Source organism: Mytilus californianus, unplaced genomic scaffold (genome assembly GCF_021869535.1).
Source record: "Mytilus californianus isolate M0D057914Y unplaced genomic scaffold, xbMytCali1.0.p SCAF_9, whole genome shotgun sequence".
Classification (NCBI taxonomy): Eukaryota; Metazoa; Mollusca; class Bivalvia; order Mytilida; family Mytilidae; genus Mytilus; species Mytilus californianus.
This window is the reverse complement of record NW_026262745.1, coordinates 46,494,919-46,519,238: the sequence shown is the minus strand read 5'-3', so window position 1 is coordinate 46,519,238 and position 24,320 is coordinate 46,494,919. Positions and strand designations below refer to the sequence as shown.

The 24,320-nt window shown below is 32.4% G+C and overlaps 1 protein-coding gene across 1 annotated transcript; it reads right to left on the bottom strand.

The window, feature by feature from the left end:
• Nucleotides 1–415: 415 nt before the first annotated feature.
• On the bottom strand, nucleotides 416–13,141 carry LOC127715926 (uncharacterized). Its single transcript, XM_052222035.1, has 5 exons — nucleotides 13,084–13,141; nucleotides 11,547–11,668; nucleotides 3,076–3,165; nucleotides 2,119–2,301; nucleotides 416–659 (listed from the first exon to the last, which is right to left on the bottom strand). The coding sequence occupies exons 1-5, from the start codon at nucleotides 13,132–13,134 to the stop codon at nucleotides 416–418; spliced, it is 690 nt and encodes a 229-aa protein (XP_052077995.1). The 5' UTR covers nucleotides 13,135–13,141.
• Nucleotides 13,142–24,320: the final 11,179 nt, after the last annotated feature.

Sequence of the window (24,320 nt, the reverse complement as noted above, 5' to 3'; positions counted from 1 at the left end):
CCGATATTAATCGAAGGATGTTCACCCATTGCATTGCATCATGGGTAGGAATGTTTTTGGATTTGAAAGTCCAGTAGGTTTATGTATAATAGCCATGTTTATATTGCATACATTTTAATTTGTTTACAAAATATCTAAAATCTGAACGAAAAGCTACCGAACCTGATAGTACCGAAGCCACAATCATGTGCGATATACATAAATGTATAATACCATGTACTCTATTCCAAGAACTGTAATTAACAATAGTCACATGAAGCGACAAACTTCTAGAAGTGATTTTGTCTAAGTCATAACTTTCTGATAATTTTATTTGTCTTTTCGTATAGCTTTATATTGACAGACTCTTTCATCTTGTATTTTTGGGGTAGGCCAATAATATTGGAATTATTTTCTTTTTGGGTTGCTTGCTATCTCATTGACGTACACCCCACATCGTTTTGTATTCATAAATGATGCGGTATGTTCCAATTTTTATTATTCTCGGCTGAATTAAGCATTGATATTTTGTACAAAAACAACATTGTGGGAGTTGTATTATTCGTATAATAAAACGTCTATGACGAGGACAGAAAGCCCATATCTTGAAGTCAATCACGTGACCAGGCAAACATAAATAGACGTAGAATGGAGGTTTTGCTGGAACTCCCGTGCAGTATCTGAAATTAAAAATAAACAAAATGCAAGTGGTTGTTAAATATGTGTATAGCTGAACGAGGTTTTTTTACGTAAATATGTATTTTATTAATTTTAGTATTCAGTTGTTATTAACAGGAATGGAAAATTTTGTGTTTCCTTTATTTTGAAGTGTTGCACAAAGCAATTAGACATAAGTCTTGTATTACCTCACTTAGTTTGTAACTTTTGATTAGAAATGATTATTTAAACATTGTGTTTTATATCACCTAAATATTTTATTCAAAATATCTTACTTTTCCGAAGTTTGATGCTTAAAGCTTATGGGATATTTTGTAATTAAAATCCATATATAAGATGCCTGTGCCAATTCAATAATATGACAGTAGTTTTCCATTCGTTCCGTTGGTTGGCCATGGTATAGTCTAATGTTTGATTTTGACAGGTTTTATTGACTTCCCCCTTTTCGAATTTACCTTAAGGTGGTACCTAACACTACAGGGAGATAACTCTGTAAAAATCAGCTAAACGTTTTAATCACGTTGTTTTGTTAAGGAAATATTACGCTTCTCAATGATCAAAATTAGTGTTTGTCAAACTGCTATATAACCAACGAAATTTTTCTGATAAAGTGGTTGGTTCAAATTCTTTGAAATTTTTATATTTTTGTCAAAGGGTCAAAGTAAACATTATGTCAAAATTTTATGAAAATTAAACGAGCCAAATTAATTTTAGTCAAGGTGTTGGGTTTGTACCCCTTACCTGTTACATTCAGTCCATGTGATGTTTATACCTTTCCATTGCTTTGTACCCCTTACCTGTTACATTTAGTCTATGTGATGTTTATACCCTTCCCTTGCTTTGTACCTCGTACCTGTTACATTCAGTCTATGTGGTGTTTATACCTTTCTATTGCCTTGTACCCCTTACCTGTTACATTCAGTCTATGTGGTGTTTATACCTTTCTATTGCCTTGTACCCCTTACCTGTTACATTCAGTCCATGTGATGTTTATACCTTTCCATTGCTTTGTAACTCTTACCTGTTACATTCAGTCTATGTAATGTTTATTCCTTTCCATTGCTTTGTACCCTTACCAGTTACATTCAATACATGTGATTTTGATTCCTTTCCATTGCTTTGTACCCTTACCAGTTACATTCAATACATGTGATGTTGATTCCTTTCTATTGCTTTGTACCCTTACCTGTTACATTCAATACATGTGATGTTGATTCCTTTCTATTGCTTTGTACCCTTACCAGTTACATTCAATACATGTGATGTTGATTCCTTTCTATTGCTTTGTACCCTTACCAGTTACATTCAATACATGTGATGTTGATTCCTTTCTATTGCTTTGTACCCTTACCAGTTACATTCAATACATGTGATGTTGATTCCTTTCCATTGCTTTGTACCCCTACCTGTTACATTCAGTCCATGTGATGTTGATTCTTTTCCATTGCTTTGTACCCTTACCTGTTACATTCAGTCCATGTGATGTTGATTCCTTTCCATTGCCATAACACCCAACAGTCTCCGTAGTGTTTATCAACTAGTATATCTTCTATTTTAAAGTATTTCCGATGTATTGTACAAGTACTTAACGAATGTGGTATGTTAGCCAATTCAAACGATGCCTCCTCTGGAAATATTTTCATCCTTTTAATTAAATGGAAGATATATCAAAATGTTATATTCAATATTCTCATATAGTATGCATGCAAATTATCGATAAACATCGGGAAAACATACACTTCATTTATTGAATATTTCTGTAAAGACTATAAGTATGTTTTTCCTGAGTTTATTTCATTTTTTCCTTAATATAAAAAAAAGTCTAATATTTTCTAAGCGAAACACAAAATACCATCATTAAACAGTTATGTACACAGGAACATGCGGACAGTATGATAATATTTTTTCATGAAAATTACAGCCTTTTGCCATAAAACAAACGTTTCCTGGAAAGGTAAACATACCCTGACCAACAAGTGTCACCAATCTTGCTGCTGAAGTCGCAAGGCAGTTTGATTTCCGTTTTATTCTTATTGCTATTTTTCAACAATTAAAATGAATGAGCCCTTTTGTGTTATAATGATCCAACCTTTGAACCCGACTTTTGTAATGCGTACAAAGAATTAAGTCATAAGTCGTATTTATTTTGCAGACGTATTCGATATCAATCCACTAGTGAAGCAACAACAGTTACTGCATACCCTTCCGCAACACATGAGTTCATGTCCAGTTTAAGGTGTGGTTATGGTTGATTGATCTTTTTGGAATAGTGTTTTGAGCATACTTGTTGTCTTGTTGTCATTTTTCTTTTGGCCTTGGTATTTGTCTGTTTTTCTTTCACTTACGATCATCAATTTTCCCTTGATATTTTCTCATTTTTTAGAAGATAACATATAAATTAATTATAAAAAGATTTACACTTTTCGTTCATGAAGTCTCATTCTTCCCATGGTCTTTATTTCACGTTTGATTTCCTCGTTTAGGTTAATCTCTGCACTTATATTTCTCCTTCAATAGAAAAGTAAACATGAAAACATACTGAACTTGATATGTGTTACATACGTGTATGTGGATGCTTCATCAACCAATATGTATAACAAAAAATGCTTTGAATGCAATAATATTTAATTAAGACACACCTTACTCGATGTTTAAGATTCCAATCAAAGTGTCATATATTGTAAACTACGTCAAAATAACAAGGTCAAAAGACAAAATAGGGGTTAATCTTGCACAGAGTAACATTAAAAAGATTCTACCCCCTCACGTGACAGTGCGCTCGACACCAATCTTTATTTACAAGGGTTGTTAGTTTAGTCTGCCCACCACGAAATAGTTAATAGTGCTGAAAGTGCGTTAAACGCCAATCAATAAATCAATCAATAAAAGGTTCTGATTGAACTCCCTGATATACAGCCAACATAAGAAAAAAAATGTCCTACAAATTAAAAAAGTGACGAAAATCAAATCCAAAAAGAGCACTACCAAACAAACATGCACAAGGTTTTTTATTTGTTTGTTAAACAAATATATTCTGACTTAACCGTAGGATACAGCTGTAGTTACCGGTAGGCGACGAAAAAAAAATGTGTTATTATTGCGTGATTGAATGAATATTCGTTAAGACTTATCTAGCAGCTTCATATTAGAAGATGGTCGGATGTGTCTGACTTTTGGGTAGTTGATAATATACAGTATTTTTCAAAAGAAAAAAAGAAAAAGGCATTTTGCAAGTTCTTTAATTTCAATTTCAGATATATTGGATTATGTTCTGTCACTCAATAACCCACATTTCAATAAGTGTTACATTTCATTTATCCTAGGGGACTTGAGATTAAGGATACTACCGAAAGTAGAAAGTCTGTTTCATAAATTGATCTTTTCCCCGATATTTGCAACATAACCTCTGCTCTATCGTATGACGTTTACATATCTAAGTTGATACGTTACACTCGTGCATGTTCACACTAAACATGCTTATTTAACAGGGATATGCTTCTTACACAGAAAAACTGCTCTAACAGACTTATGAGGAAGAACAACTTGAGTCAACACTACATAAGTGATACGGATGGTAACAGTTACTAATTGGTAGACCGATACGATGTAGTTATATGTTTACGCGGTCTTAGATCTTTAGATACCAATATCAACGTCTGATCTGTTGATTGTTTCTAATTTCCGATCGTAACATTTTGACTGAGAGTGGATTCACATGGCGAGTGATGCATGCATAGTAGGAGACGCATACCCTGTGGACGCATGCAGCCTCGTTATTTTATGTTTATACTATTCCCTCAGTTTGTGTTTGTTACCTCCGTTGTTTCGCTTCTAATCGATTTACAAGGTTTGATCATCGATAAACTACTGTCGCCTGATTTAATCAGCTTATGATTATAAATACATGTCGTGATAAATTTGTATTTATTTAAAAAAAACATTTATTATTTTACACAGCATGAACATTTATTGAAAATCATTCTGAAAAGATAAATTTTTTCAGTTCTATTATTCTTCCAATATTTGTTGTCATACTTTTTTTCATAGCTCTGCGTTCAAAATTAGCAGAGGCAACGGCGTCAACCAATTATAATATCGCATTCGCCAAATTTGTTAATTGTGAGAAGATCTTACGGATACAATTATAAAACAGTTCCGAATGGCGTGATTCGTGTAAAGTTTTATTCTTTCCGGAACAGTCTTAAATTTTTACAGTGCGCAATCAAATTTTGAAAAATCTTTGCGCTTGAGTAACGAGTGCGCATATTATGAGGATACAGGTGAGTTAAATTAATACGTTTTAGCAAAATGTGCCATACGATTTTCATATATTAGTATGTGTAATGTATTAAAGCTATTTGCAGCATTATGATTAACTAGCAACGAACAAAGCATCGTAATAGATAACCTTAGCACCCCCTTGCGCCTGGGAAAAGATTTGAAAAGAAAAAAAAATGAGAGATAATTTCAAACGTCATAATAAATCTTTGATTTGATTGACTCTCTAAATGTAAAAAACTGAGTATTTAGTTATTTACAATTAGTTAATAACGACTCTTCAATTCAAACGGAAACCGTCAAAGTAGACATAAATAATATAAATTATTTTGTAAGTCGAGCTTCATCTATGTATCGAACGTTTGCATAGTGCGCATGTGCTTGATGAGAGAAGACGTTTTAAAAGAAGATAGAAATATTTCACATTTTAACAGTGTTTTGTGCATTTTATCCCATTTGTAGTATTACCGTGTAACACATTGTACAAAACACTTCAACTTACATAACTTTTGAAACTTGTATTTTAATTCTTATCACTTTTGAGTCTTTTTGATCTTGGTAACACTTCGTTCCCGGGGTCCGCCATTTTCCCCGGGCAGAAGACAACATGGTATCTTTCCAGTTTTACTTCACAAAATAAGCCTATGTCTTACGTAAAACTCATATACAATTGTTTCGAATTAAATTTCGGTGATGCTAGGAATAAAACATGCAAAAAGAAAGCTGTCCTAATCTCAGACAGCAAAGGGTAATATCTTCAACAAGAGATTTCGACGGAAAAGTTTCTGGATCTGACCATTGTTTCAAAACCTGATCTTTCACATGTTGTTACTCTATTTATCTGGTCAACACTTAAAAGAATCCCAAAGAAAAAGGAAGAGGCTGTAATCTTTTTATGAATAGGCACATGTAACTTACACAAAAAAATAAACTGAAAAATATATTGAGCTAGAAAACAACACATCACATTACAACAGCAAAATTTATCAAATTGGAAAGCTCAAATACAAGTCAGATACAAGCATACAACAGTTATCATTCTAGAGTGCACACCATATAATATTTGAGTGTACAACAAATACAAACGAGATCCAGAAATATTCCAAGGTCAGACAGCTAGATTAGAACAACAAATACAATATTTAATCGGGCAAACCAAGAATATAAATGCAGAAAAGGTTAAAGTCACAACCAAGGTAAAAAAAGCTAAAAATAGATCAAAATAACTTTCCCAAATTTCACATCTGATGTACGGCGACAAACCAAACTTACTCAAAGAAGCAAATACTACTAGTTTTTCCTGTCCTTATTTTCTAAACTGAGCAAGGTTATAGCTATTTTCTACCTATAGAATCAACAAATCCTGTCAAGAAACCTAGCTAAAGCCAATTCTATAACAATGAAGTAACAAGTACAGCACTTATAAAATCAATGTTTGTGCTTGTTCCCTTTAACAAACTGAACCAGTTATATTATCCAAATTGTTTTACATCACAAATACAAATCAGCATTAATTTCTGTGTCATTTGATCTCTTGTGAAGAGTTGTCTCATTGTCAATCATACCACATCTTCTTTTTTATATATACATAGACAAAATAGCAAGGTGGAAACTTGCTTTGTACAACTGTCTCTAAGAAAAGGCTATTGATAAACATCAAGAAAGGTTTGAGCTTGCCATGAACTTACAAGATTGTTCAAATTGTTTTACATCACAACTGCAAATCGGAATACGCATGTAAAATAACGAGAGTGGAACTTGTTTGATAAAACTGTCTTTGAAAAGGGCTGTTATTAAACATCCAAGCATGGTTTAAGCTTCCTACCCTGAACTAACAAGGTTACACAGATGATTTTACATCACAAATACAATTAGAATGAACAGACAAAATAACAACGTTGTAACTTTCTTGGTAAAATCTCTCTTAGATAAGACTTTTCATAAATATCAAGCAAGGTTGAGCTTGCTGTCGTGAACTTACAAGGCTGTCAAGATATGTTTGCATCATAATCTACACATCAGAACACACCAACAAAATAGCAACTTGCTCGATAAAACTGTCTCAAAACAGGGCTGATATTAAACATCAAGCAAGGTTTGCGCTTGCTCCCCTGAACTAACAAGGTAAAGCAGATTATTTTACATCACAAATACAAATCAGCATACATAAAAGAAATCGCAAGGTTGTAACTTGCTTTGGTAAAATTGCATCTTAGAGAAAGCTGTTAATAAATATCAAGGAAGGTTTCAGCTTGTTGATAGTTTTTCCGTTCGTTTGATGTGTTTGAGCTGGAAGGTAAATAGTTAAAGAACAAATTAAATACACAAAATCGTTTAAGAGCTGTTAAGGAAAAGTTTAATTAACAAATGGGAACGCACGAAAAAAAAAGTATATTGGCTCTATCAATTCACTTATTGTTCACGTGCTCTGTGTTGATTGTTCATCAATGTCAAGATCCGATGAAGGTTAACCTGATTGTCAATTTTAACAAGATGATCCAAGATGGTATAATCAAGGGACAAGGTCAATTTCATTAAAATGATACATTGCAGTACAATCTAGGGCAAGATCACTTTCATCAAAACGACCCAAAATGATCCCAGGTATTACACTCTAGGGCAAGGTCAATTTCATCAAAATGATCCAAAACAGTACAATTCAGGGCAAGATTAATTTCATCAAAATGATTCAAGACTGTAAAATGCAGGGCAAGGGCAATTTCACAAACATGACCCAAGATGGTATAATCTAGGAAAATTTCAACTTCAACAAGGTCATTTACATCGTTTTGTATAATCCAGGACATTCTAATCACCCCCGATCTACATGGCAACTCGGACCTACTCTCGGCTTTATGCAACATTCACTAAAACAGACCAGCTCCCCAAGCTTCTTGACGGGAAACTATTATAGATCAGAACCATCATCATTTCAACATACAAGTAACCACTATAATCATAACAAAATGACAAATGATATACATAGGTGTAATGATCAAAGAAAGGAAACTCTTAACTCAATAGCTGACATAAGTACAAAAAGTCAAGTAGAAAATCATTCGAAACACTAATAAAAAGATAAGCACAATGGAAAAAGAGAAGTTAAACTGATACCAGCAATTAAAAGGTTCACAAAACCAGAGTCTCCGATATACGAAGAACAAAAAGTCATAAACATAGAAAACAATCAAGACGAAAATACAACTTAAGTGGAGGCCAAAATATATCATGTGCAGAATAACTCCATATATGATCTCATCGATAAAAAAATATAGAAAAAAGCTACAACAAAACCAGACACAGGAATCACAGAAGTCAAACAACTTCCAGTATAACATCCAGTCAAATCAACGTACACCAGAAGAATAAAATTCGAAACAGCATTTTTTAGACAAACCAGGCCAATCAAAGGAACTACGGGACCACTATTACGACAGAGCTAACGTTAGAGATTGCCTCAATGGATATTAAGAGAATCATGAATAAAATAATGTATCTGAAAGAACTCCTTAAAGCGAATCAATAGTGTGTCTACTAGAACACTGGTGGTACGGATATGAATCAATAAAATTAACAAACATCTTGCCAGATTGTGACTATCTATAACATGCTTTGATGATACATTTTAGATATACAGTAAAGAAGGGTTAAGGCGGAGTAGTAACTATATGGATATAAGCTATTTCCCATAAGGTCAGGAAATTAGAAAAAGAAAAGAAAATAGTAGTAGTAGAAATTCAATCTGAACCAGTTAGAATAGTTTCAATTAATAACTATATGCCAACAATGGAGACAATGGAAAAAAAGAGTACAGAGAAAATTTGACAAAACTACGTCAATGATTGATAAATATGAACAAATATGGAAAGCAAAAGCCAAGCTAAACTAAAGAAAAACAGCAGAAGAATACACGCTCACAGCAAAATATTTCATATCTGCAAGTAGAAGCAGAGTTTATCTATACCGTCTCGATTTGACAACATAATGCTGACAGTTGGGATACCTAAAGTATTCAAGACAGGAATCATGACACCCGTGCCCAAATAGGCAAAGATTCCACTTTACCAACAAATTGTAGGGAAATAACAGTTATATCTGCCCTGGCAAAATATTTGAATATGCCATACTTGACAAAATGACAGAACTGAATAGCTTCAATTTGGATTTACACCAGGGCTGATGTATTTTAGAACTGTGTAAATATTGTATAGTAAATTTTCATCATTAAGTATAATGATAAATTTTAACTCCATCCAGTCCAAGACAATTTTACATGGAAATGAATAAAAAGATTTGAGTTTTAAAAATGTTTATGCTTTTATCTGTGGAATTATGTGGTTAAGCCAGATTATATAGCTGTATGCATAATGTAAATAAATAACTTGCACTAATTGGCGTAAATAGTTTTCCTTGACGGTTAATACGTTTCTGTATAGTTTTAAGAAACAAATATTTTATGAAGTAATGTATATTACTCTTTATTTTTTCTTATTTTTACATTTTTAGATAAGTACCATGAAAAATATCTTATAAACCAAAAAATAAGGGCGTTTATTACCGTATCACACTTACTTCGAGTTTACTTAGGGAAGTAGAAGAAGAAGTATATACATGTAGCCTGTGTGTATCTAAATTAAGGCAATAATAGTTCACCGATCTTCAAATCCATAAATCGACAAAGACAAATCAAGCGACCAAACAAAAATTGAGGTAAATCCACGAACTCTAAAATGAGCGAGACCGGGTGCGTCGACAGGGCAAGCGTTTCAATATAAATCAAAATTAAGAATCATAAAACTACAATATTTCTATAATGTTTTGTTGCCATAACACATATGCTTTGAAAAGATTAACGAAAAACATATGAAAATTCTGACTTATATCAAAATGTGTAATAGCGGGTGAAACGTAGAAACTAAAATTTACCTTTACGAACATGAATTTTAGCATAAATGACAAAATAATACATTTTTGATGAGTTATTAATCCTTCCTAGAGATTTTGAAACTAATACCTGCTCATACTTTAATTATTTATCTTCTATGGGTGAATCAGTATTCTCACATTGATTGAAATTTGTTGATTCAAAAACTACTTCAAAGAAAAATGAATTTTCTTTACTCGTCCACATCATTAACTTATAGGCGTGTAAAGTCCAGCAGCATATGTTACATGCATATTCAGGACGATAACATATCTATTTCATATAAGGTATTCTGGTTGTGCTGGACACGTTGTTGAATATTTAAAGTGCTTACTAAACAAATTACACTTTTTATTACCCTACCCGTACATTGAATTAAAACTCCGGGTCGACCAGCCTTTGATCTTACTCTTGAATGATGCGTGCTTAGCGGGGAAACAGCCAATGACAATTTTAAAGTTTTGTTTAACTCAGCTATGGGTCGTACACGTGACCTCACGTGTGAGGGGATAGCACTCTATCTGAAATTATATAGGCAATTAAGAAAAATGTTTCCACTATCTTAAGGTGGATAGGGGGTCTTCATTAATATCCATAGAATACTTTAATAATTTATCAAAATGTAGTTTATATCATGCTTTTTTTTCAAAAATATAATAAAATAATAAAAAGTATGGGTCACCGGGCTTTTTTGCACGCTACAGGTTGTGCAAAATTGTCAGATTTTATATAGATTATGCATGAAAAACACTATTGTGTGTGATAAAAAGAAAACTACACCATAGAATTGTAAGATAAAATATGAGAAGATAGCTCTAATAATATGCTTTCAGATAAGAAAATAAAAATGGGGTCACCGGACTCGTTTTCTTGCTACTTGATAAAATAGGTAAATTCACAACACATTTTATTATAAAAGTTACTTTATCTGAGTTATCTCCCCTTCTATCTGAGTAATCTCCCCTTATGTGGCAAAGTTTAAAAAAAATCAATCAAACAAAAATATTCTGTTTTTTGAAAAAATACAGCCGTAAATATGATAAAACACATAATTTTCTTTAGTTACACGAAAAGTCTTACACATGAATTACATACTTCTCTCGAAATTTGCACATTTCATTAAAGATATAGACCGATTGTTATCTGCTATTTCAAAATCCAAGATGGAGGAAGACACCCCAGCTACCTTAATCCATTTCAATACCTTCATAACGTTCATCTGAATGTTTTTTATCTCAAAGATATGAGATTTTCCGTCAGTAAATTAGTCTATGTATATGTAGTCTGCGTAGTCTGCATGTTGACGTTCTTTAAAACCCCTCTAAAAATACAGCATGCGTTTTAGTATTGTTTCTATTGCAAATCTACTAAAAAGCAAATTATCAAGAATTCATTAACTGTATCGTTGTTATGAGGTAGTTGTTATCTCACGTTTATATATATATTTAAAGTTCTTACCTGCTGGACATCACAAAATATCAAACAAACTTATGTTCGAACATTAACAGGAACATTTTCATTCAATCAGAGAACAGACCAGCGCTCTCGCCGTTACCATAGTTTAGCGTCTTTAAGATGAATGGCGGATTATTCGTAACTATTACCGACTGCCTTGGAAAAAACTTATAATAATTGAAAAAAATGAATATGGGAACACGCATGCTGCAACGTTTTGTAAGCTAAATACCTTGGATAGCCTTTCGCGGATTTAAACTGAAGTCCATGCAATGGTGATCTAAACTCGGGAAGGTAACAGTTGTTTACATAAGCACATGTGATGACCGTCAAACAGTGGTAATTCCATATAACCTGTAGAAAGCATTGAAACAAAAACAAACATGACAAAATGTAAATTCAACATATTTGTAAACTTTTACGATTTTTGTTTCAGTTACATAAATCAGGGAGTTGATTTTTGAATTGCTTCACATGTAGTCAGGCCGAGGCTTTTTATAGCTAATTATACGGTATGGATTCAGCTCATTGTTGAAGACCGTACGGTGACCTATAGTTGCATATATTTACGTCTTTCGGTCTGTCGTGGATAGTTGTCTGATTTGAAAAGCATACCACATTTCCTTATTTTTATATCATTCAATTCGTCCGTAGATGTAAACAAGTATAGTAATATTCCAAAACTCTTGATTCATTCACACTGTACGTAAAAAATAAACTCGAAAGACACCCGCAATGTATCAATTGATGAAACAGTTAAAGTTTCTGTTTGGACAAAATACATATTAGGTTTGTATTAAATAGATTTCAAAATTCACTACAAGTACATAATCATAATAACATAAAACATTCATGTCATACTAACTGACATTTACTACCGTTGGTATTAGACATGTCGACTCTTATAGATTAGCGAATCAAACGAGAAACAAAGAAAAACAAATTTCTGACACTAGTTTAAAATGAATATCAAAACATGCAGAATGATAAACTCGTGTTTTGATACGTTTTATTATCTTTTCGTTCATAAATAGAAAGAAGGGATATGCTGTAGAAATTATGAACACAATCCATGTAATGATCAATTCGAAGGAATAGCGTTATGTATAGCTGTTCATAATCTCAAATAAAAGTGAGGCCTTCAACAAAGATACTCAATGTTTTAAGTATTACATTTCTAGGGTTGAATGGGGTATAGAAATACAGTCATCATCCACTTTTCCGCCCAGCCGTAAAAGCCTCGCTAAAGTATGTGTCCGTTACGCTATACGGGATGTATAAATACGCAGCCACGTCCGGAGAGAATGGGGACGTTCGTAAAATCTGATGCCCCGTGTAAGGTGTCACGATCCATTCACGTTAAAGCGTCCTTGCAACAACTTTCTGATCCCTGAAGTACTAAGTACCTTTAAATATAAATGTTTGCGGAAGAGAGCTCAAAGTACTCGGACTTCTAACATAAAAATAACCTGTCCTACACTATGACATCTTATATGTTTAGTATAAGATGTTAAACACTATTTACTTGATGTTAAACTGAAAGCAGTACACATATGAGAACTCATGCGCAACACATTCTTCGAAACTGTGTCATTTCAATTCAAGCAATAACAAATTATAATAAACAAGTTAAGACAACCAGGAAAAAATAAGATAATAGAATAAACTCACCATATAAAGATACTAGGCTTAAATGTTGGTAGCCAACTACAAAAGACTCATTAGCGACGCTCGAATAAACAAAGATAAAATGCTGAATAAAAACTTACCATAAAGAATGAAACATAACTATGACACGATTTACCCAGAGTTTCTTTCATTTTTTTGATATTTAGTCCTGAAATTATAAATAAGTCCATACATCATGATACCGACATATATAAATAACAATTTTATCAAAAAAAACATCGCGTTACTCCCACTGTGACGTCACAAAACACTTTACCTGTTAACCAAAGCAAGCATAAGCGTTGCCATCTGTTTTCTGATATATGTCAAAGAACAATAGTAGGGTAAAGAATTAACATGACATTAATTCATAAATAATCAGATCATAATTCATTCAGATTATTTGTAGATGTCAATAATTTTATAAGTAGGTAGAAAATCTGGAGACAAATGACAATTTTATTATTTTAATCATTTTGTGAGATGTAGGCGATAATCGACAGTATTAAATTTGTTTTCATAAAATCTAGATAAAGTCATGGGTGTATCACAAAACACGTTTTGAGTTATAAATACACACTTACTGTATTCAATAAACCTTTACCAAATTCTTTCATAGGCACAAGTGTTTGGTTTGGAAGTTTGGCTGTACTTGCAGAGTTCTTATTAAAAACGGGATATCACAACGTTATTTTGACGGTAATGTTGTTAATAAATCCCGTCAACTTAGATACGACCGATGTAAACTAGTTGATCCTTTGAATAAACTTATTCTCAAAGGATATCAATTTAACAAGGTAGTAAAATATTCAGACCCATTGGTGGCCTTCGGCTGTTGTCTGCTCTATGGTCGGGTTGTTGTCTCTTTGACGCATTCCCCATTTCCATTCTCAATTTTATATATTGTTTTTATCAGTACTAACATTGCTTTTGTTTTCGAAATATTAAAACATAACTAAATATATATTGCTATATATGTACCGTTATGAGAACTCATGATTCTACATACGGTCTATACTATTAACTTATAATTTTGCGTTCCACAAGGTCATGCGTTTCTCAGACTTCGACGCTTTTACACTAAATACGTTGGATGTGTATTGATTGATATGTGCACACTAGTCTAGGAGAACATGCTTTATTTAATAGTTGTAATTGGCGTTCAAAGAAACGCGAAAGTTACCAAAGGAAATGTAGTATTCAAACGCATAAGTCGAAAACAAACTGACAATGACAAGACAAAAAATTGAAAAACGATCAAAAGACAAATAGTATACAAAACACAGCATAGAAAACAAAAAACAGGGAATTACGATTTACATGCATAATTTTTCATTCAAATGACTAAATGTTAATGATTTTATTTTTTGTCAGTAATCTTTTTCACAAATAGTTTTTTTTATTATTTTTTTGTTTAAATACGGGATCGATAATTAAACAAGTAAAAAAGGAAAGGCAATTTGTGAGCCTTAGACCGCTATCAGGTCTTACAAAAATTGTTGCTGATTTCTATGCTTTTGATATGAAATAAATAAATAAGATAATAATGATGTTAAAACACCTTTATTGAAAATATTTAACTGGGTACATTGTTTGTTTACAGGTGTCAAAATGTGTAGATTCTTGCAAGGGAACGCATTTCGATTTTATTTAATGAATAAAAAAGTGAATACAGCTATCGTTGGATTTTTTCCTTTTAAGGGTTGACTTTCTTATTTTAATAATTACATATGTGTCTTCAACTTTTTTTCTTCGCCTAGTGTACAAAGTCCTAATCCTATTGCAATTTCTAGTTTCTGCAAACGTTCTGTCAAAAAAAAAAACATACATGCAAATTGCAAAGACCAATCGCAATATAACTGAATATTAGCACTCAATTTGGTTTATTATCTGGGTGCATTTTTTTTTTTATACCCTCTTACTTTGTTTCCTGGATGCTTTCAAATATTGCCCTTTCGGTGCTGGTCTTATATTCATTGTTGAAGCTGTCTGTGACAACCATACAGAATGTATTTGTAAGTAAATGAAAGTCCGGTGGGGATATGGGATATCAGGACAGTGTTAGTGTTAAAGTCCGTACAAGTCACATTGCACAATCAAATGTTAATTTTCGCATTATTTATCTAAATTCAGGACACATAAGTCAGAGCTTGACATATGACTTTGAAGCATGGTCATCATTAAGGTATATTGACCTCTAGTTGTTTCTTTTTGTTGTTATTGTGTTACTGTGTAATTGACTTTTACCCAATAAATTCTTTTATATAAATTGGTTCTTTTAAAAGTTCAGGTATTCGTAAAACTTCTGAAACCAAAATATTCTTCAAAACTAAGTTTTTCCTGTAGAATATTTGGATTGATTTAATAAAAAAAATCCTTAAATTCGAGGTTTCATTCAAGAAGAGGTCTTAATGAAGTGTAACTTACCATCTCTACCATGAGTAGTTAGTCATGTAAAGATGAGCATGCTAAATCAATGAATTTTAATCATTTTTAGGTGTGCAGATTTTTGCACTTTTTAAGTAACTAAAACTATAAAAAGTATACCTCATTAACAGGACACAACAAAACCATATGAAATCCGATTTGACAACAATACCGGTTTGCATTCCCACACATTCAAGATAAGGTAGCAATACACAGATAGAAGTTTAGTTTCGCATTATGGCCATGGTGAATTTTTTAAATATGAAAGTTTTTGTACAATAAAATTGATTTTTAGATAATTGAAGAATAATATAGCCTTCTTAGTGGGTTTATATGAACATTTAGATTGTTTTTAGCATGTTTTATAGGCCATTTTTCTGTTTGACAGTCCGTATTTTCCTATCCGTACCGCCCATAGGTCCATAAATTATTGTAGTGTTTATCAACAAAGATTTTGCGCTCGATCTTTTCAATTCAATTTTATGGAAAAACGAGCAGAAATGCATATGATTTTTTTTGGACCTCTTGATAGATATATGTCTATGGATTCAGAAAAGGTATCACTGTAATTGATTGAAATTTTCCTTTGGACCAAATTTTGGAGACTTTTTTGACATGTTCACCCCCCTTTTATGCAATATTTTGTATCAAAGAAATGCAGATTGTTGCCATGGTTACACCCAAAAGAGATTATATTTCTCCATTATAACCATTAGAAATCAAATCTATGGAAGATTCTCTTTCTATAAATATACACCTGCATAACACAAATATTAAGCCTTATTTGTTAGAAAGGAAGGGAAAGAGGGTGTTTATAAATTATGAGTGTCAATTTTAAGTTTTTTTCCTAACTGTGTATTGCTACCTAAGATGCGTATTTGAGAATCCGGAATCAAACCACTTGAGGAATAAAAATAAGAAGATGTGGTACGATTGCCAATGAGACAACTAACCACAAGAGACCAAATGACACAGCAATTTATAGATTGTTCAACATTTGACTTCAACTAGCATCGGATTTCAGGCTGGTACAGGATTGGGAAAATATGACCCAACTTCGCCAACTTCGCTAACTTCGGAAACATTCTGAATACGACCCCTGTTCGCCAACTTCGCCAACTTTGGAAACATTCTGAATAGGACCCTTGTTCGCCAACTTCGTCAATAGCAACTTCGGAAACATTCTGAATAGGACCCCTGTTCGCCAACTTCGCCAGCTTCGGAAACATTCTCAATAGGACCCCTGTTCGCCAACTTCGCCAACTTCGCCAACTTTTGAAACATTCAAACAAGTATCCCTGTTCGCCAACTTCGGAAACATTCAAACAAGTACCTATGTTCGCCATCTTCGCCAACATTCAAAAAAGTTCCCCTGTTCGCCAACCTCGCGAACTTCAGTAACATTCTAACAATGATCCCAGTTTGCCAACATTCAAACAAAAACCCTGTTCGACCACAGTTTGCCAACATCTTAAACTTTCTAACATAAGTTCCCCTGTTCGCCAAGTTCACCAACAATTTAACCGCCATATATTAAAAGGTTCAAAATAGGATCCCTGTTCCAAAATTTCACTATCTTTCATTTTTTTTTAACATGAACCAATTGCCTTCTTATCTCTTTCCCATCTTTCATACTTCATAAACATTCTTAAAGCCGGTTGCCTGATTGTCGACTTCAGCTTCTTCAGTTTCATTACAAAAATACTCATATGACCATATTTTAAATAAAGTTATAGTTTTCTCAAATACAGTACTTAAAGAGTTGTCAATATAATTTGTAAATAGTCACATGAGTAAAACATGTAATTTTCATGGGCTGTAATAACTTTTCTGCTGCATTGTGTTATGTTTAATTGAAATCACACAAAAATATAAATCTGTGTTTGCCAAATTGAGTGCCAGGAAGAAGTCACTTCTCCCTAAAATTCTAATGTGTGGTAACTCCTAATACATAACATACAAATCATTATAAAAACCAATGAAAAATAAGAATTAATATAAAAATTTAAAAAAAAACCAAACAAACTGAGAGTTACTTGCCGTTCTTCTGTGGAATAGGAAAATTCATACAATTATAATACCATCTCAAAAAGAAATAAACTTACTCCAGTTGATCAATTGCAACCTGTCCAGAAACTAAATAGTGCTATAGTTTGATAATTAAACAGCCCATAAAATTATAGTTTCCAAAAAAGAAAACAAATATTTAGAAAAAAAAAGACTGAACAGCCTACTAACAGCAATATAACACTACCATTACAAAATGTAACAAGTGCTTTTAAAATTACGGGAATATAACACTGGGACCAATTTCACATCTTAAACTGTCAAATGAACAGGTTCTCATAATTTATCCACAAAAACACTATCAATTAGTATCATTGTTGACTTCTTAAATATGGTCATGTAAAATAATTCAAATCCAAAACCATGAAGTCTGAGCTGAAGTGTAAATTAAAATAAAGTATCATATGTAACTAAAAGCTTTTTTTTATATTTTTCTACCCTATATACCACTTTGCCTCATAATCTCACACCTAATTAAATGGTCATTTAAAAAGGTATAATACAAATATATATGTTCAAACTCTTTTAGGTCATTTTTTAGTAACAACAAACAAAATAACTATGTCAATTGGACCTGCTTTGATACGATAATTGCACTTGAATTTTTACCAGATAAAATTTTGTTCGCTTTGAAGATTTCGTATATCGTCAAGTTACAGGAATTCCAATGGGGACTAACTGTGCACCACTTATTGCGGACCAGTTCCTGTATTGTTATGAGTTACAATTGATGACTAAAATCAGCAAAGACCCATCGAAACAACATCTGATATAAAAATTTAATAACACTTTTAGATATTTGGATGATATATTGGCTCTCAATAATGACCACTTCAGTATGTACACTAAAGAAATTTATACTGCTGAACTAACTTTAAATAAAGCAAAAACTAACAATGAATACTGCCCTTTCTTGGATCTTGAAATCTATATCTTTAACAGGAAGCTTAATACAAAAATTTGCGATAAAAGAGATGATTTTTCATTTCCTATTGTTAATTATCCATTTTTAGATGATGACGATCCCTTGTCACCATCTTACGGTGTTCATATATCTCAACTTGTTGAATGTGAATGTAACAACGTATTTGATTTTAACGAAAGAAATTCTGTATTACTGAAAAATTATTACACCAGGGTTTTTAATATCACAAACTAGTAAAATATTTACTAAATTTTATCATCGGTACAAGAATATCATTCGTAAATATAAATCAACATGCAGACATCTTATACGTTCAGGTATTTCACATCCAATCTTTTATGGTAATATTCTATGCAAAGCATAAAATGTCGTCATTCACCTCAAAAGCTAACCAAATATTTAAAAAAACTTATTCACAAGGGATATAGATATAAGCCCATAACCATGTTCGCCAACTTCAGAAACATTTTAACAAGTACCCCAGTTTTCCAACATTCAAACAAGTAACCCTGTTCGCCAACTTCGCCAACTTCAGAATCATTTTAACAAGTACCCCTGTTCGCCAAGTTCGGAAACATTCAAACAAATACCCCTGTTTGCCTAGTTCGCCAACATTCAATTCATTATAAAAACTAATAAAAATAAGAATGAATAAAAAATATAATGACAATAAAAACTAAGAGTTACTTGCCCTTCTTTTGCGGAATAGGAAATTCATACACTATACACTGATACGTTCTTAGTAAGAGACTTTTCATAACAGTGTTAAAACACAGTTCTATTATAAATTAACGAGATCATAAAACCTAAAAGAAAGCACTATACACTGGTAAAACCAAAAATGTGTTCGGACACAAGACTTATAGTTATCCTATTACTAGTAATCTCTATGTCTGTCATTCTGCGACTTTAAAAAAAAACTAGAGGCTCTAAACAGCTTGTGTCACACACCTGAATACATTTGCACCTTCAACAATGGCAAATGAATGGCCACTCTTCAATAATGTAATCTAAAATACAATTCATGACTTAAAAATTTTTTTTTAATTGTCTTGCTGATAATTTTTGCAGTTTTCAATTATTTATTTTTTATATTCACTAAATTTTCCCCAAAATGCAAAAATGGGAAAAATCTTCATTAAACTACATGGCAAAAACTCCTATAAAAAGTTGACTGATAATTTCGTGAATCTTTTTATTTTTTTTTTAATCTTGTCCTGCTCATCATTTTTCATCATTTCTCCGTATTAAAGTTTCTATCTATCTAAATGTATGATAAATTTTAAGATAATAGACAACAAGGATAGAGCTGTCAAATTGACAGCAAATTGGGTTTTCTGTATCTTGAATCGCGTTTTCAGGTTTTTTTTACCTGCCACATTCTATGCCTATTTTCAAATCTATCAAGAACCATAACTCCTTAAAGGCAAAAATGAAAATCGTCAATATATAAATTGTGACCAACATATCATTTCCTCATCGTTAACAGCACATTAAAATTTTAAGAGCATTGGATGAAAGGTTCATAAGTAAAAGTTTAAATTGCACGGAAACAACATACATGTAAAGTGTCATTTTTCAGTCTATCAATATCCATTACTCCTTAATTGGCAAAAGTTAAAATCACCAATATCATACTTGACCCCCTTTATTTATTAGTATCAGCATATTAAAATTTTAAAAGCATTGGTCAAGTGGTTCATAAGTAATTGCACAAAACGACATAAAGTGCCATTTTCCAATAGATCAAGACTAAGTAGCAATTATATCCATCTTTCAACATGTTCAATATGTGTAATGCTTTATTATTATATGTTTAACTTTACTATTGTATTATTTCTAGGAGTAATACCGGTACCACCATTGTTTTCCCCTATTAGTCTTTGTTAAGTTGGCACTTTTAAAAAAAGATGCAGAATTTATCTTTGTTTCAATATGTTCAAATAAAGAAATACTTGGCATGAGTAAAGTTGTATCCTGTCTAGTACTACAGACAAAATTTCACATAACATTTCATTGCATATAAATGATAACCATCACTGGAAGTTAACAAATCAAATTTTCACCCCTTTTTTTCCTGTTCACAAGCTTAAGTAACCATGTAACCTCAAGTTACAAAAAAAAACATTTTATAAAAAAAACTAAATAAAAATAGAATGGTGCTTTGAATTTCAGAAATTCCCAAGATATATGTTTATTACTGAAAAAAAACCTTCTGCAATGAAATGCAGGGTTAGCTTCCTACAACTGTCAAATTCAAAGGAATATTTTTTTTTTACACTTTTTTTTTATATGAAACCGGATGTCACGTACTATGATTCATTAGTGGTATTACGTATACATATAAAGAAAACATTTTTTTTTTTAAACTGAAAGTGATTATTTTTCTGAGAAATGCTGGTTATCTCAAGCATTACTGTCAAGATTTATTATTTAATCAGTTCAAAAGTTTGATAGAAACTTAGTATAATGTATGATGACATCTACAGCGATTTGAGCAAAATGTCTTTGAAAAAATCCAAATTACGCCTCATCATGATAAAATATAGAGTGGAACAACAAATTCACCATAAAACTTAAATTTACACCACGCTCCAGAGAGGGACATAGAATGCTTCCCTTTTAGTGAATAATTTGTTGTTACTGCTTCAAAAATAATTTCATTTACTTATAACTCTATATTTGATCAAAGATAACAAAGGAAAACATTTTTCTATTATAGCAAAATATAATAAATAGGGAGAAAAAGTCAGAAAAGCTCCCCAAAAACACTGAGTATGGCTTGCTCTGTCTACTAATATTCATGGTAGTGTCCTATTTCAAGGAAATTTTCTCTTAAAATGTGTTTTTGAGATTCAATCCACTCAGAATATTTCATTTTTGCAATATTTCACTGAAATAGCAAGAAATTTTAACAAATGAGTGTATATACAAGGTCAACCTTTGACCTTAGGTGCATGTGCAGCTTCCCATAATAGGAGTAATACCACCATTGTTTTTCCCCTAATAATATTTGTTAAATTGGCACTTTTAAAAAAATGTGCAGAATTTATCTTTGTTTCAAAAAAAGAAATACTTGGCATGAGTAATGTTTTATCCTGTCCACGGTCAAAACTGAACATAATATAAACATTGCTCGCGAGTTCAGTTAAAAATGAATATTCCGTCCAATAAAATGCAGGAAATAATTGTGTACAGATTGAAAATAAATTTTCACTTTAATAATAAGCCATATAGATGCTAGTAAAATAAGAAAAGGAATGTACCGTCTCCTAGAATTCATCCTGCCCGACCCCCAGAAATTAAAAGGGTCCTCTTAGGTATTTCTTTCCCTTTGTATTTTATATTAAGTTTAATTTTTAATTTAACTTTTCTATTGCCTTTATGGAAGTTTTTATAAATTTTAGGACAAAAACATTTATATTGACCAGGTTACTGTGGTGAAAGGGAATATGTCTTATAAGTTGGAACATGGACATTTGAGTTTAACCGGAGACGTTCAGCAAATTAAAAAAGTATCAAATTTCCTGTGGTATATTTGGGGGGAAAACTTAAAAGGATCCCCTTTTTTGGAAAACTTACAGTCGACTAGTCCAAATAATTATGACGTCTTGAAAGGCTATTCCGACCAAAATGAATCAAATTTTAATGCACGGGTGATCACGTCTCATGTCGACTGTAAGTCCAAATAATTATGACGTCTTGAAAGGCTTTTTATTTTTTTGCTTTGACGCCTTACTGCGACGTCATAACGCCGAAGTCATTTTTTCAGTTGGAATGTGAGAGAGAATTTACTGCTTTATTAAACGTTTGGCTGATTTCTCCTCAAGACGCTTCACTTTAGGAGTATAAAATACAATGTTGCACTAAACTCGGTGGAATTTCCGGATAATGTAAAACTATGGTTCCGTAATTTCGGGTCTGTCAAATTTTACCGAGTTTGGTGCAAAAGTTTATTTTATACTCTTCTTAAGTGAATTCAGCTAAACGTTTTAAAAAAAGCAGTAGATCATCGTCCGCCTAGGATGGAATGGTTACTTATTTTATCATTACTTTGGGAAATTATTGGAAATATTTTGAACAAACAAACACGAATGGTAAGAATTTGTATTTATCTAAAAATTTCTAGTCAATGAAATTTTATGGCTAAATTGGGTCTCAAAGTTGAGAGAGAAATTCCCTCTCAAAGTCCAACAAAAAAACATGGCTTCAACGTTATGACGTCGCAGTAAGGCGTCAAAGCAAAAAAATAAAATAGCCTTTCAAGACGTCATAATTATTTGGACTTACAGTCGACATGAGACGTGATCACCCGTGCATTAAAATTTGATTCATTTTGGTCGGTATTTGCTGTTTGGGACTTACAAAAAAATGGGACATAACATATACTAGTAGTCCCAGCAATAATGCACTATTATCTGAGCACCAAGTAATAGTAATAGCGGTCAATAATTTCCAGGGAGACTGTGAAGAACAATTTGAACAGTTTGAAAACGGATGTTGACAACTTGTGTGGTTATAATATTTCCGGAGACAAGGGCGGATACCATAGGCCGAAATCCGAATTTAATTCACCAACGTTGTGTGTAAATAGTGGATTTAATATATAAAAAGGAAATGATGATGAATGGGATTTCATGTTTTGAAAAATGTTACATTTTATTTATGCCTTTTAAATCATTTCTTGAAAGCACACTTATTTGAAATTAATTAGCTGCATATAAGCGTGTACCTTTTGTGTTTTATAGCATACAGTTAATGCATCCAAAAATGTCATATACTAATGCAACTTTATAGCGTGGATTGCCAAGTCAAACGTCAAATCTGAGCGTCAAACTATGGCCGCCATAACGTGTTGACAACGTCATATAGTGAACCGTATCACTGACCACCGAAATCCTTACTCAGACACTTCCGGTTGTTCTGATGTATATATATATATATAAAAAAGACGCTTCCTGTTGTTTAACTGGACATCCTGTTGTGACGTAATAAAAAAAGACACCATGCCAGATGACGTCACATTTCTTTGTTGCGTTTTGGGGGGGGGGGGGGGGGGGTAAACGTCAAGGGCATTTGAACTCACTCCCCCATTTTAAAATCCTCATGAATTAGATATAGTTTTTCATTAAATTGTCATATTATTGTTTTTTAAATCTAGAATTAATGTTGGCGAACTAGGTGAACAGTGCATAAATAATAGTGTTTTCAAACTTGGCGAACAGTACAAAAAAAAATAATTTTGGCAAGCTATGCGAACAGTACATAAGAAATAATGTTTGCGAACTTGGCGAATAGTAGTATAGTACATAAAAAATAATGTTGACGAAGTTGGCAAACAGTACATAACAATAAACTTGCGGAAAAGATGATATACCGCAAACAAAAGGTGCAAAGGTTTTTGTACACCATATCCGGATTTCGACAATTAATGTCTCTTCAGTGATGTTAGGAATCGAAACGGTATTTGGAAAGCCATACAATTACCTCATTTTAGGATAGACTCTTGAATTTTTAGGTGTAAAAATAGGATGAACGGATCATGCAAACCCGAAGGCAAAAATAATACAAGCCCAAACGTCTAAATTGAAAACAACGTTCAAACCTATGATTGCGTTGGATAAAAACCGCAATTTTCATACGTGTGCATGCAAAATAAATTTCTTGTTAGAGGGGTCTAAATACAGCACAAACAACATTTTCCAAAAGACCAAAATAGTGAAAAAGTATATTTCAACAAAACGCATTTGACTAACAGGTCGAACAACAAATGTTCTTAAGCCCTGCTGTCTGCTATTGACGACTGCCAAATAAACGGATCACCGATGTAATAAATGGATCTTATTTTAAAATTTAATACTAAACAAAAAACAATAAACTTGCGGAAAAGATGACCGCAAACAAAAGGTGCAAAGGTTT

Excerpts from the sequence above, each read along its gene's own strand:
- LOC127715926 (XM_052222035.1), bottom strand. The coding sequence starts at position 13,134 with ATGAAAGAAACTCTGGGTAAATCGTGTCATAGTTATGTTTCATTCTTT. Across the intron at positions 3,166-11,546 it reads TCCGCGAAAGGCTATCCAAG|GAGAAATATAAGTGCAGAGA; the intron begins GTATTTAGCTTA and ends TTTCTATTGAAG. Across the intron at positions 660-2,118 it reads ACATGGACTGAATGTAACAG|ATACTGCACGGGAGTTCCAG; the intron begins GTAAGGGTACAA and ends TTTTAATTTCAG.